The sequence below is a fragment of the Ruditapes philippinarum genome, unplaced genomic scaffold, assembly GCF_026571515.1.
Source record: "Ruditapes philippinarum isolate M1 unplaced genomic scaffold, ASM2657151v2 ctg2_1_1_1_1, whole genome shotgun sequence".
In the NCBI taxonomy this organism is placed as follows: Eukaryota; Metazoa; Mollusca; class Bivalvia; order Venerida; family Veneridae; genus Ruditapes; species Ruditapes philippinarum.
The window spans coordinates 674,489-688,056 of record NW_026854799.1 but is presented as its reverse complement, the minus strand read 5'-3'; the positions used below and the strand labels follow the sequence as shown (position 1 = coordinate 688,056).

The window sequence follows — 13,568 nt, the reverse complement described above, 5'->3', positions numbered from 1 at the left end:
GAAATGAAACCCACTGTAACAGTTGAAGAAGAAGCTCCAAAACCTACAGAAGTTGAAATTGAAGTCAAACCAACACCTGAAGTTGAAGAAATGGTAAAACTTGTTGAAGAGAAATCATCAGAAGAAATCCAAGAAATGTTGATACAGTCAGAAACTGAAATTGCTTTATCAGAGAGAAAAGATGAAATAACAGTTTCCAAAGATATTGATTATGAAAAAGTAAAAGGAAAAGATGATGATGTCATTGTAGACATGTTAAAATCACAGGAAGCTTCTTTGGTTAGTCCTGAAATAATGGAAACACTAGTGACAGAGACAGGTACTGGACATGTTAGAACAGCTGCTATGTTTATTAATGATCTTGTTAGCCTGGCTCTATACTTAATATTTCTTTTGCAATCAGACCACTGTTTCACTAAAGCCACCAAAATATGACTTGAACCTTGTATGTAAGACTTAATGCATCACAAATTAGGTTGTTTTACAAGGAAAGTTAAATGCATTATTGTTTGGGATAAAAATAAATATTGAAAATATTAAAATATCCTTTAAAAGCATATGGGTTAAAAAGTTGTAAATTAGAAAATCCACATGTTTTTTTCTGTGTTTCTATAGGTATAGGTTTTTTCTCTCTGTTTTAAGGAAAACTTTTCTATTTGAAGTAACTTCTGTCATCTCTTTCTGGTTTGAAAAATGCTAGTTGTTTGCTTTTCATATAAAAATGTAATTTTTTAAAAACTTTATGAAACAAAGGTCTGAAACTTTTTGAGGTTTAAGGGGCATTGTTCTTGCTAACCAAAGTTTTAAGTTAGAAAACTGAATTTTGAAACAAACTTACACTCATAATTTGGCCTCTTTTGCTCACTATTGAAAACATTACCAGTGGCAAAGTATTTCTATTTCTGTAAACATTTTGTTCATCTCAGTTGTGTAGACTTACAAAAAAGAATGATCTTTTCTGTATCAGATGTGTTTGTGTGAAAAGCCATTGCTTTGCTAGATAGGGGTTGATTTGCTATAAACTAGTTTTGGGATTGATTTGAACATATTTTAGACAATAAGCAGTAAGAGTGTAACGTTGCAGTTTCTTGATATACTATTACACCACTAGTTTTGATCTTCTGCATTCTCTCATAAACATTCTCTTCCTTAAAAACAATGTTACAGAAAAAGTAAGTAATAGAAATAATAATTTTATTCGCCCTTATTTTCCAAGTTGTCAAATATAAGTTTATATTGCATTGATTATAGGTTTCATAACATTACTAAATATCGTAATATTTTTTTTAGATTTATTTACAACATCTACATATTTAGAAATGCTACTGTTAAGTTAAATAATCAAAATGAGATGATATTTTACATAAAGCGTATTAGGAAATTTTGCTTTTATAGATATTTAAAGATAAGTCAAAAGGTGTAAAAAAAAGACATCTTGAATTTGTTTACTGCTGTTACCTAGATTTCATAGATTTGCTTCTTTGTTGTTTTGTCTCTTTCTTTAATTTCACTGCCCTCAAACTTCCTTATCTCAATTTGGATTTGAATTATTTTTTGTGAGTTAAAATTTATTTCACGAAAACAAAAAAAATAGATACACTTGTCAGGCAATATTAGAGTAAAACATAAGAAAAAGTGAGAGAAAAAAATCGTAGTGATTACCAAGCAAGTTAATTATAATGCATCATTTATGTAGCATCAGAGTTTTGAAAACATACCCTGTATAACTCTTTATTACAATTGATTTAATGTAATTTGTTAAGCAAACAGTTTAAATCAGTTTACTGCCAATTTTTTTTTTCAAGACAATTTTTAATGACAATTTACATTCAAACGTTTTGTTAAGTCCTTACCTACATTATGTAACAAGTCAGAAACTGTGAATTAAAATGAGGGATTATTAGCTAGGGGTTTGTAATTGTGTACTAGGGTTTATTTATTGTGAACTAGGGTTTTATAATTGTGAACTAGGTATTATGATATTATGAACTATAGACTGATTTGATTTTGTGAATGGTGGGTCTGATATTGTAAACTAGGGGTTTTCATTTTGTGAACAAGTCATTTAGTCAATTGATACTGGGAACAAGTCAATTGATAATTTGATACTGGGAACAAGTCATTTGATACTGGGAACAAGTCATTTGATATTGGGAACAAGTCATTTGATATTGGGAACAAGTCATTTGGTACTGGGAACAAGTCATTTGATATTGGGAACAAGTCATTTGATACTGGGAACAAGTCACTGGGAACAAGTCATTTGGTACTGGGAACAAGTCATTTGATATTGGGAACAAGTCATTTGATATTGGGAACAAGTCATTTGGTACTGGGAACAAGTCATTTGATATTGGGAACAAGTCATTTGATACTGGGAACAAGTCACTGGGAACAAGACATTTGGTACTGGGAACAAGTCATTTGATATTGGGAACAAGTCATTTGATACTGGGAACAAGTCGTTTGATACTGGGAACAAGTCATTTGATATTGGGAACAAGTCATTTGATATTGGGAACAAGTCATTTGATACTGGGAACAAGTCATGTGATACTGGGAACAAGTCATGTGGTACTGGGAACAAGTCATTTGATATTGGGAACAAGTCATGTGGTACTGGGAACAAGTCGTTTGATACTGGGAACAAGTCATTTGGTACTGGGAACAAGTCATTTGATACTGGGAACAAGTCATTTGATACTGGGAACAAGTCATTTGGTACTGGGAACAAGTCATTTGGTACTGGGAACAAGTCACTGGGAACAAGTCATTTGGTACTGGGAACAAGTCATTTGGTACTGGGAACAAGTCATTTGGTACTGGGAACAAGTCATTTGCTAGTATGGACCAAAGGCATTATATTAGAGCCAGGCAACATGAATTCTCTTGCAGGAAGCTTTATCGTCTGGTGATACTTTGCGTCGTTATTATATATTTTTTGTTGGTTTTTCTAGCAGATGGAATGGCCTACACCCTGGAATGCGCTATTGCTAAACAGCTTTGAGAGCGGATAAATAGTTGCATTATAATAATTTATTGATTCTAGAAAAACAAATATCAGATGCCAGTACTATTATTGCATCATAGGTTGTACAATATGATTATATATAGATAGTGAAGAACGTACCTTATATGTAACAATATTGCAGTGTTTATTGTAAAATTAAATAATAAAATAATTAGTTATCATTTGGCATCTGATTTAAAGATATAAACAAGTGTATAAAAGGTGTCGTGTTCTGTAATTAGGCATATATTCGTAGTGAACAAGATATGCAATCAGAAAAGTATTATTTCCATATTAGGTACTAAGTAACCGTGATTGTTCATATCAGAAGTATAATATATTGCATAATGAATATTCATAGACATTATTGTGAAATGTTATATTAGAACATTAGTTACTTGAAATAGATTGATTGACAATAATCAGTCAAAATTAAGGTGAAGGTTAAAAACTAGATGAAATAAATATTTTCTAAATTAAACTGGTAAATTAAATAATTTATGTTCTTAAAAATTATTGATATTTGGCAAATTTTTATTAACTTAGGTCAAAAAAATGTTTTTACAATTATTTATTTAATATTTATGAAACTACAATTTCAATATTTAATGAATTAAGACTAATAAAATGCTTAAGGAGTTAAATCAGCATCAGGAGGCTGTTGTGTGAAAAGCTTTTTTGAATTGTTGAATTGTCACCATAATTATGTCCAATAACGTCATGATTAAACATTTCTTGTTTGTGTACTGATTTCTCTGAATGTTTTTTTTTGTTTTTTTTTCACTTTTGTGTGTCCCCCTCCCTCTCTATGTATGTTTGTAATCTTTAATTGTTTTATTTTCAATTCTAACAGAAGTTTCCTTTTAGTTTTATTTTATTATTATTATTGTGACAGCAGTTTTAATTAATAGTGGTACAAAAGTTAAAGAAAAGTTAAAATTAGTTCTAGTCTTTTAGACCTTACTTTCATGTTTAAAAGGGTTAATTGTTTACATCTTTGAAATTTTGTGATTAAATGAAGTGCCTGTTGCAGAAGAAAATGCTATTTTCTTAGCTTGATATAGCTTTCTTGTATGTTCAATACATTATTCTACAGAAATACTTTAATCTTTTGTACCTCTATATTAACTTTTATATTTATTTATTATTTACTTGCTTACAGCGAATGTGTAAACAATGGACGTGTTTCAGTGTTATGTGTTGTTTTGTCTTGTATAAGAAATGTGTGTAGCAAAAGACCTTGTTTGTAAATTTGAAAGAACTGACTAAAGTCTGGAGGAAAATATAAACTCTGATAATTTCTAGTATCATTGTAGATTTTAATTAACAACTTATAAAAGATAATTGACTTTGATTTCATTAAATAAGTCTGGAAATTTTGTGAGTACTAAGTAAACAGGGTCTATAAAAATTACTTTATTTATTTATAGCATTAAGCAGCATTTCAAATAACTTTGGCAGAACTTGGCTGTTATTGTAGAAACTACTAAAATATACAATTAACATAATTTAACATGGAATAACATCAGTTTGTAGCATCTTTTAAGTTTATACAGTTAAATAAATAAAGTTACATCTAAAACTTGTGTAAAAAAAGTAGTAATTATTTAATGTGATTTACTATTTTAAGTAGACAATTTTCATTTTAATAGATTTAGTCATATTTTTTTTTGTAATTTTTATGTGTTTAAATGTTTGTCCACTGTTTTTTGTTTAAAATAGATTTATGTGATACATATTCTATGATTTAAAAATTGTTTGCATGTATTTCAACATGTAAAATAATCATATCTTAAATTCAAAGTGGCACTTTGTCTTTTTGAATCCAACAGATGACAGTTACTTTGAGTGAATTCTTAATACATATAAAAGAATTATTTGTTTTCCTGCAAAACAAAGCAAAACAATTATTCATTTTATGATCAGAACACATTGGATTGACCTTTTTAGAAACAAAAGTTACAGTAAAATTATATATCTTTTATTTTGATCATTTCTATTTGGGGGGAAAAACCGAAAAATATATATGAAAAATATTCTTTAACAAAGAGAAAGTGCAATGAATGAATATAAAATTGATTATTTTTGTGCTTGTTTAATATTATATTTGTACCAATATACCATATGTCCCACTGTCTTTTTTATTTTGGGGATGCAGTATCTAAATGAAAAAGGCCTAATTGATTTTTAATTGGCACTATTACAGTACCAGAAGATGATGTTGTACGTGCAGACATTAGTGTCACAGAAGATATTCCTAGTGAGGAAGTTGTCTCTGAAGTATCATTTGATGTTGAACAACAACCCTCAACTGAACAGACATTTGAGGTAAATTCGTAAAAACATCAAGATTTTTAGATTTTGGAATTCTAAACTTTTCTTTTATCAAAACTTTTCAGTTCATAAAAATATGGTCAACTCTTGATTTTTAATCTTGATATTTTGAATAATAATAATAATAATAATAATAATGATCATAATGATAATAATAATAAAAAAATAGTAATAATATATCTTTATTTAGAGAAGGTAACACATTAAGAATATTACAACAGCAATCATATATCTCTTTTTTCCAATGTGGCCTTCTGAAATAGAAAAAACAACAAGAAATAAGAGTTTTAAAAATGTGTTTAAAATCACAGATTACCATGGATACAGAAGAAATCATAATGGAGAAGAAACCCACTGAGGATGAAGAAGTTGCTGTAGAACTGTCAATAGAAGAATCTGTTCCTCAACCTACAGGTAGAAAATTTATAATAATCAAGTACACATGTAGTTGTAAATCAAGCATAATTTAGTTAAAGATATTGTTTTATTGTTGTTACAGGACACATTCTGCTGTATTCGACTAATGGAGAAAAAAACAACAACAAAAACAACAGTGTATATGATTTAAAAAGTAACTCATTTAGATATTTCTTTTACATTGACTGTGTATTTATCTGGAAGCATACAACAAAATTAAATGTAAATTGGAATTTATTAAGTCTATGCATAGTGTGTTTGTTTCATGAAAGATTATTAAAATAGTATGTGATGGCAAATTTTGTTTTGTTTCATATTATTTTTTAATAATTAGGCAAAAGCAGCAGTTTTATTTGTTACCTGTCATGACAATATGACAATATTCAATATAGATACACGTTATAAACACCCGTTGTAAACACCCGGTGTAGAATTACATGTTGTAAACACCACCCCATGTAGAGATAGATGTTGTAAACACCACCCCGTGTAGAGATAGATGTTGTAAACACCACCCTTTGGTAGAGATACATGTCAATCACCTGAGCAGACATCTGCAGTAAACTCCTCTTGTAATGGGATATCATTGAATTAATACATCTGTCCTGGACCCTGCAATCTTCAATAATTATACCAAAATGCAGACATTCAGTTGTAACAATATTTAATTTTTTTTTATTTTTTTTTTTTGTGAAAGAATTTTGTTTCTGGACTAACCTGAGATAAGGTTGCGCATGCGCACTTCATTTTTCCAGTTGTGTTTCACGTATTGAGCAACCTTCAATATTTAATTGGGTTTTATCGTCTTAGATAATACTATTCAATTATATTTGTTGATATTGTTTTGCCTGTTCACAGAATATTGATGTAAGGAGAGTTTACTGTAGATGTAATTATATGCACCATCACATATTGTACTTCATTGCCCAGTAATGCACCGTGTATTTCCCTTATACTGTAGATACATGGGAATGTTACATTTTGATGATCAGTTTGTACAAACAGTTAAAAATAGTAACAGTAATAGTTAGTTTCATAAGTATAAGCTAAATAAGACCATTTTAGAAAATCTCCAGGTTATGATTTAATTTTGATTTAAATAGAAATGACTTGTAGGTGATGGACTATCAAATTTTTTAATTAGTTTTGATTGTCAAAACACAAGGACTCATAGGGAATTTCCAAAAGCACTGTGTTTCGGTATATTTATATTGAAAAAACTGCAAATCTTCTTTTAAACTCTGGTGAGCTGTTCATATTTTCAATAGATTTAGGAATAATTTGAAACCACTGCATCATCACAACCTTTTTGGCTTTTCTTTTTCCATCAGAATTTTACCCCGTTCTCTCAGATATTTTAACTGTAGTCTTTACTCCTTTTGTATTTGATCCTTACCTTTCTGCTTCACCAACCTGTTTTCCATTTATATCAAAAGTTTCAGTTGTTGCACTGGATAGTGAAGTCAACAAACCTTCAAGGATACAAGAAATTTCAGTTAAAACTCCCCTTTTAAGCAATATTAAAAAAGAAAAATCTGCTACTGAAACAGAATTAACTATCCCAGAACTTGTGGCAGAAATTACATCTGAAGATAAGGAAATGGAAAAGCCTTCTGTAGTTGACATGACTGTTACACAAGATGTGGCAGCTGATGTTGAAATCAAAGAAGAATTTGACACAGAAAAAGAAATATCTGCTACCGAAGCTGAATTAACTATCCCAGAACTTGTGGCAGAACTACAATCTGAAGATAAGGAAATAGAGCGGCCTTCTGTAGTTGACATGACTGTAACACAAGATGTGGCAGTTGATGTTGAAATCAAAGAAGAATTTGACACAGAAAAAGAAATATCTGCTACCGAAGCTGAATTAACTATCCCAGAACTTGTGGCAGAAATTACATCTGAAGATAAGGAAATAGAGCTGCCTTCTGTAGTTGACATGACTGATACACAAGATGTGGCAGCTGATGTTGAAATGAAAGAAGAATTTGAAACAGAAAAAGAAATATCTGCTACCGAAGCTGAATTAACTATCCCAGAACTTGTGGCAGAAATTACATCTGAAGATAAGGAAATAGAGCGGCCTTCTGTAGTTGAAATGACTGTTACACAAGATGTTGCAGCTGATGTTGAAATCAAAGAAGAATTTGAAACAGAAAAAGAAATATCTGCTACCGAAGCTGAATTAACTATCCCAGAACTTGTGGCAGAAATTACATCTGATGATAAGGAAATAGAGCGGCCTTCTGTAGTTGACATGACTGTTACACAAGATGTGGCAGCTGATGTTGAAATGAAAGAAGAATTTGACACAGAAAAAGATATATCTGCTACTGAAGCTGAATTAACTATCCCAGAACTTGTAGCAGAAATTAAATCTGAAGATAAGGAAAAAGAGCAGCCTTCTGAAGTTGAAATGACTGTTACACAAGATGTGGCAGCTGATGTTAAAATGAAAGAAGAATTTGAAACAGAAAAAGATATATCTGCTACCGAAATTGAATTAACTATCCCAGAACTTGTGGCAGAAATTACATCTGAAGATAAGGAAATAGAGCAGCCTTCTGTAGTTGACATGACTGTTAAACACAAAGTGGCAGCTGATGTTGAAATGAAAGAAGAATTTGAAACAGAAAAAGAAATATCTGCTACCGAAGCTGAATTAACTATCCCAGAACTTGTGGCAGAAATTACATCTGAAGATAAGGAAATAGAGCGGCCTTCTGTAGTTGACATGACTGTTAAACAAGATGTGGCAGCTGATGTTGAAATGAAAGAAGAATTTGAATCAGAAAAAGAAATATCTGCTACCAAAGCTGAATTAACTATCCCAGAACTTGTGGCAGAAATTAAATCTGAAGATAAGGAAATAGAGCTGCCTTCTGAAGTTGAAATGACTGTTACACAAGATGTTGCAGCTGATGTTGAAATGAAAGAAGAATTTGAAACAGAAAAAGAAATATCTGCTTCCGAAGCTGAATTAACTATCCCAGAACTTGTGGCAGAAATTACATCTGAAGATAAGGAAATAGAGCGGCCTTCTGTAGTTGACATGACTGTTAAACAAGATGTGGCAGCTGATGTTGAAATGAAAGAAGAATTTGAATCAGAAAAAGAAATATCTGCTACGGAAGCTGAATTGACTATCCCAGAACTTGTGGCAGAAATTACATCTGAAGATAAGGAAATAGAGCTGCCTTCTGTAGTTGACATGACTGTTAAACAAGATGTGGCGGCTGATGTTGAAATGAAAGAAGAATTTGAATCAGAAAAAGAAATATCTGCTACCGAAGCTGAATTAACTATCCCAGAACTTGTGGCAGAAATTAAATCTGAAGATAAGGAAATGGAAAAGCCTTCTGAAGTTGACATGACTGTTATACAAGATGTGGCAGCTGATGTTGATATGAAAGAAGAATTTGAAACAGAAAAAGAAAAATCTGCTACCGAATCTGAATTAACTATCCCAGAACTTGTGGCAGAAATTAAATCTGAAGATAAGGAAATAGAGCGGCCTTCTGAAGTTGAAATGACTGTTACACAAGATGTGGCAGCTGATGTTGAAATGAAAGAAGAATTTGAAACAGAAAAAGAAATATCTGCTTCTGAAGCTGAATTAACTATGCCAGAACTTGTAGCAGAAATTACATCTGATGATAAGGAAATAGAGCGGCCTTCTGTAGTTGACATGACTGTTAAACAAGATGTGGCAGCTGATGCAGAAATGCAAGAAGAATTTGAAACAGAAAAAGATATATCTGCTACCGAAGCTGAATTAACTATCCCAGAACTTGTGGCAGAAATTAAATCTGAAGATAAGGAAATAGAGCGGCCTTCTGAAGTTGAAATGACTGTTACACAAGATGTGGCAGCTGATGTTGAAATGAAAGAAGAATTTGAAACAGAAAAAGAAAAGTCTGCTACTGAAACAGAATTAACTATCGCAGGACTTGTGACGGAAATTAAATCTGAAGATAAGGAAAAGGATAAGCCTTCTGAAGTTAAAATGACTGATACACAAGATGTAGCAGCTTATGCTAAAATCAAAGAAGAATTTGAAACAGAAAAAGAAATTTCTGCTACCGAAGCAGAGTTAACTATCCCAGAACTTTTGGCAGAAATTAAATCTGAAGATAAGGAAATAGAGCTGCCTTCTGTAGTTGACATGACTGTTAAACAAGATGTTGCAGCTGATGTTGAAATCAAAGAAGAATTTGAAACAGAAAAAGAAATATCTGCTACCGAAGCAGAATTGACTATACCAGAACTTGTGGCAGAAATCAAATTTGAAGATAAGGAAATAGAGCGGCCTTCTGAAGTTGACATGACTGTTACACAAGATGTGGCAGCTGATGCTAAAATCAAAGAAGAATTTGAAACAGAAATAGAAAAATCTGCTACTGAAACTGAATTAACTATCCCTGAACTTACAGCAGAAATTAAAGCTATTGATTTAGTAGATAATGTTGAAATCGAAACACAGCCAGATAAAACAAAATTAGACATAAAGATGATTTATGAGAAAAGCTTAGAAGGGGATGTTTCTTCTGAACTTGATTTTCCCACTAGTCAAGGTACGGAAGTTTGGCATGCATTTATGACTTCCATGTAGATTTTTTTCTGCGTCCAGTCTTGTTTTGCATGATGAAGACTTTATGCTTCCATTTCCATATATATTACAATAATGGAATAATGCAAAGCATGTTTCAAATTAAGTTAAAGGAAACATTTTAAAGAAAGTCCTGATTAATTTTGTTGTATTACATGTAAAACTATAATGTGTTAACAAAAGTGAAACTGGTAAATATTGGCCAAGGAAAATTCTTTTTAATGAAATATCAAACTTTTTTGGAAAACAAATATATTCTCTTTCTTTAAATTCAGAAAATGAATGTTTTGTGTGAGACAATATATTATCATAAATGGCAAACTAAAACAATTTTTAGATTAAAGGCATTGGCTTCAGATTTATTTGCATGAGCTGTTCAAATTAAAAAATACTTTAATTATTGCTGGCTCAAAAAAATGTATAAAAAAATGTATTTTTTGTAGCATTTTACATTTTTGAAAGTTGTTAATTATTGTTGGTATTTATATGGATGGCTGATATGTTTGCAGAACTAAATCCTATAATGGCAAGCTTAAATCTTGAAAAGTTGTTGTTCTTTTACTATGAGGATGCCAGGCATGAATCTTTTTTTAACTGGAATCTTTTACATTTTATTTCTTAACAGCAAATATAAACATTACATTGAGTTTTAAAAACTTTAAAGTTGTATGTCAATGATTATCTTTGAAAATAAAATTGATAACTATTTCTAACATGGCATATATTTTGATGGTTAATTGAACATTTATATACATGTATTATGGTCACTGTTAAAATATTACAATCATATACATGTAATTGATAATTATATAATTATTATAATAATCAAGATAATATTTACCTAGTTACCAAGAATGAAATCTTAAATAATAAGTTTTTTTTTATATTCTCATATTTGATTAAGCTTTGATAACAGATGGTTTTAAAACATTGATGTATGAATTCAATTACATCAGTTTGGTTGCTTGGTATTAACAACATGTAGTTTAATAAATCATATGTACAATGCTTTAATTGTTCTATTAAAATTTCACAATAACATTCATGTATATATTATTAGTGCACATGCTTTATAACATGGTATATTGGTATATAATCTAGAAATATATTTAACCAGGTGAAGATGTGACACAAGACATAACTATAGAAGAGGAATATCTCTCTGAAAAAGAAAAACAAGTTGGTATGTAGTCATAGCAACCAAAACAGATTCTCAAACCAGAACAAAAATATGGGGCATAACACATTTCATTATCAGAAAGTTGGACATAAGTGAATTTGAGATTATAATTGGAGGTCTTTTTCAAAGAGTTATGGCTCTTTGTTGATGAAATTTGTTGGCCTTTTTATCCAAGACTCATAACTGTTTGTGTACTTGAATTCAAAGAAAAAATATACTTTTGAACATTATACTTGCAGATGATACAAGAAAAAATCTATGAAATATAGTAACTTTATTACATCGAATCACCTTTAATTTGTATTTGTTCTTAAGTATTACTTCCTACCAGGCATCAATTTTCACAATGCTATTTTTAACTCACATGACATGATGATTCAGAATGTTGTTCAATTATTTATATCTATCTATTTATATATATATATATATATATGTGTGTGCTAGAAATTGCACAATACATCTAACAGAAAAGTTTGGAAAGTTTTATTTCTTTGATAAAATCACCTTAACATTGTTTACTGGTACTTAATTATATTCAAAATGTAAAGGTCTGGAAAAAAACTTCTATGAAATTTTAAGTAAAGAGTAGAAAAGGTGTCAATTTTCTTGATCATATTTCATTGAAATGTTGAGTATAATAAGCAACATCGAAAACAAGGTAATACTAGACAGTTACCTATCTGTATTCTGTCAAAATTTTGTACTTGTCTGTTGATGTATTGTTTAATTTGTAAAAAAAAGTGTTAATTAGGTCTGAAAACTGCTAGGAAATCAGTGTAGAAACATTTGCTTTAATGTTAAAATGATTTTCCATGCAAATTCATTATAAATGTATACTAATTAGGATCATTTATCTATGTTAGATTTCAAATTTTCTGATTTGTATGTATGTTTTTCAGAAGAAGAAAAAGAAACAATCTCTGACGAAGAAACTAAAGTTCCAATACATAGTAAGTTTTTGTAAGTTTTTTATTTGGGGGCTTCATGTCGTGTTGAATTAGTTTTGTTTCATTTAATAATGAAAAAAAATCTCTTTTCCATCTATCTATTTGATTGCATGATTTCATTGGATTGTATAAATATTATTTATATTAATTTTAATACTTTAATGGATTTAATTGAAAGTATTGGGAAAAAATACATTCTAAGGATTATTATACAGTTAGATTATTCACTGCATATCCAAATTTACTTTAGTTATCGACTTAGTATCTAAATTGTCATTACTTTTCTTTGTTGTGTATCTTAGTTTACATAATTGTTCACCCTGTGTCCTAATTTTCATGAGTTATAATTTATATGCATGTATGATTCATTCTTTGTATATATAAATTGATGTAAAATATTCTTTTACAATCATTATATCAATTATTCACTGTGTACCTAAATATACATATCCTTTAGCTACATCCTATCATAATTTACATGAATTATATGTCTATTTATTTTTCACCAACAGCTGTTGAAGAACAGGTTATCAAAACTGCACCTGAATTCACAACTCAGCTGGAGGATATTACTACTACTGATGGAGGCAAAGCTCAATTTGAGTGTATCATCAAAGGTGAACCTCTTCCCACTGTCACCTGGCTGAAGGACAGTACTCAGGTAGAAGAAAGTGAGGAGTTCCAAATGACATTCGAGGATGGAGTGAGCATTTTGACCATACCAGACGTCTATCCCGAGGATGCTGGAAAGTACACTGTGGTTGCCAAGAACGAGCTTGGAACTGCCATGTCAACAGCTGAACTCTTTGTTGAAGGTGAGTAGGGCAAGGTTTTCTATAAAAACAAACATTTAAATGTTTTCTTTATACCCAAACAAACAAACAAAGCTTGAAGGGAGCATAAAGGAGTCAGCTTGTCTTCTCTCCAGTGTATCCTCGCCTACAATCTTGTTAATGTTATTCTTTAATATGCCCTTTGAATGTTTTGTTTTTACAAAATCAGATCGTACAAAACAATTTGCATACAAATTTGTGTGCAAATATAGACTGCCATTTAAGGGAAGTCAAA

The 13,568-nt window shown here is 30.5% G+C and overlaps 1 protein-coding gene across 1 annotated transcript in view; it reads left to right on the top strand.

Moving 5' to 3' along the window:
* LOC132741091 (titin-like) overlaps positions 1-13,568 on the top strand; it is a 284,076-nt gene that overhangs the window by 158,533 nt on the left and 111,975 nt on the right. The window contains exons 92-97 of the mRNA XM_060729177.1: positions 5,217-5,338; positions 5,656-5,758; positions 7,198-10,338; positions 11,491-11,556; positions 12,453-12,503; positions 13,013-13,315. Coding sequence (XP_060585160.1) covers positions 5,217-5,338; positions 5,656-5,758; positions 7,198-10,338; positions 11,491-11,556; positions 12,453-12,503; positions 13,013-13,315 — 3,786 coding nt within the window. The remainder of the gene's footprint in view (positions 1-5,216; positions 5,339-5,655; positions 5,759-7,197; positions 10,339-11,490; positions 11,557-12,452; positions 12,504-13,012; positions 13,316-13,568) is intronic.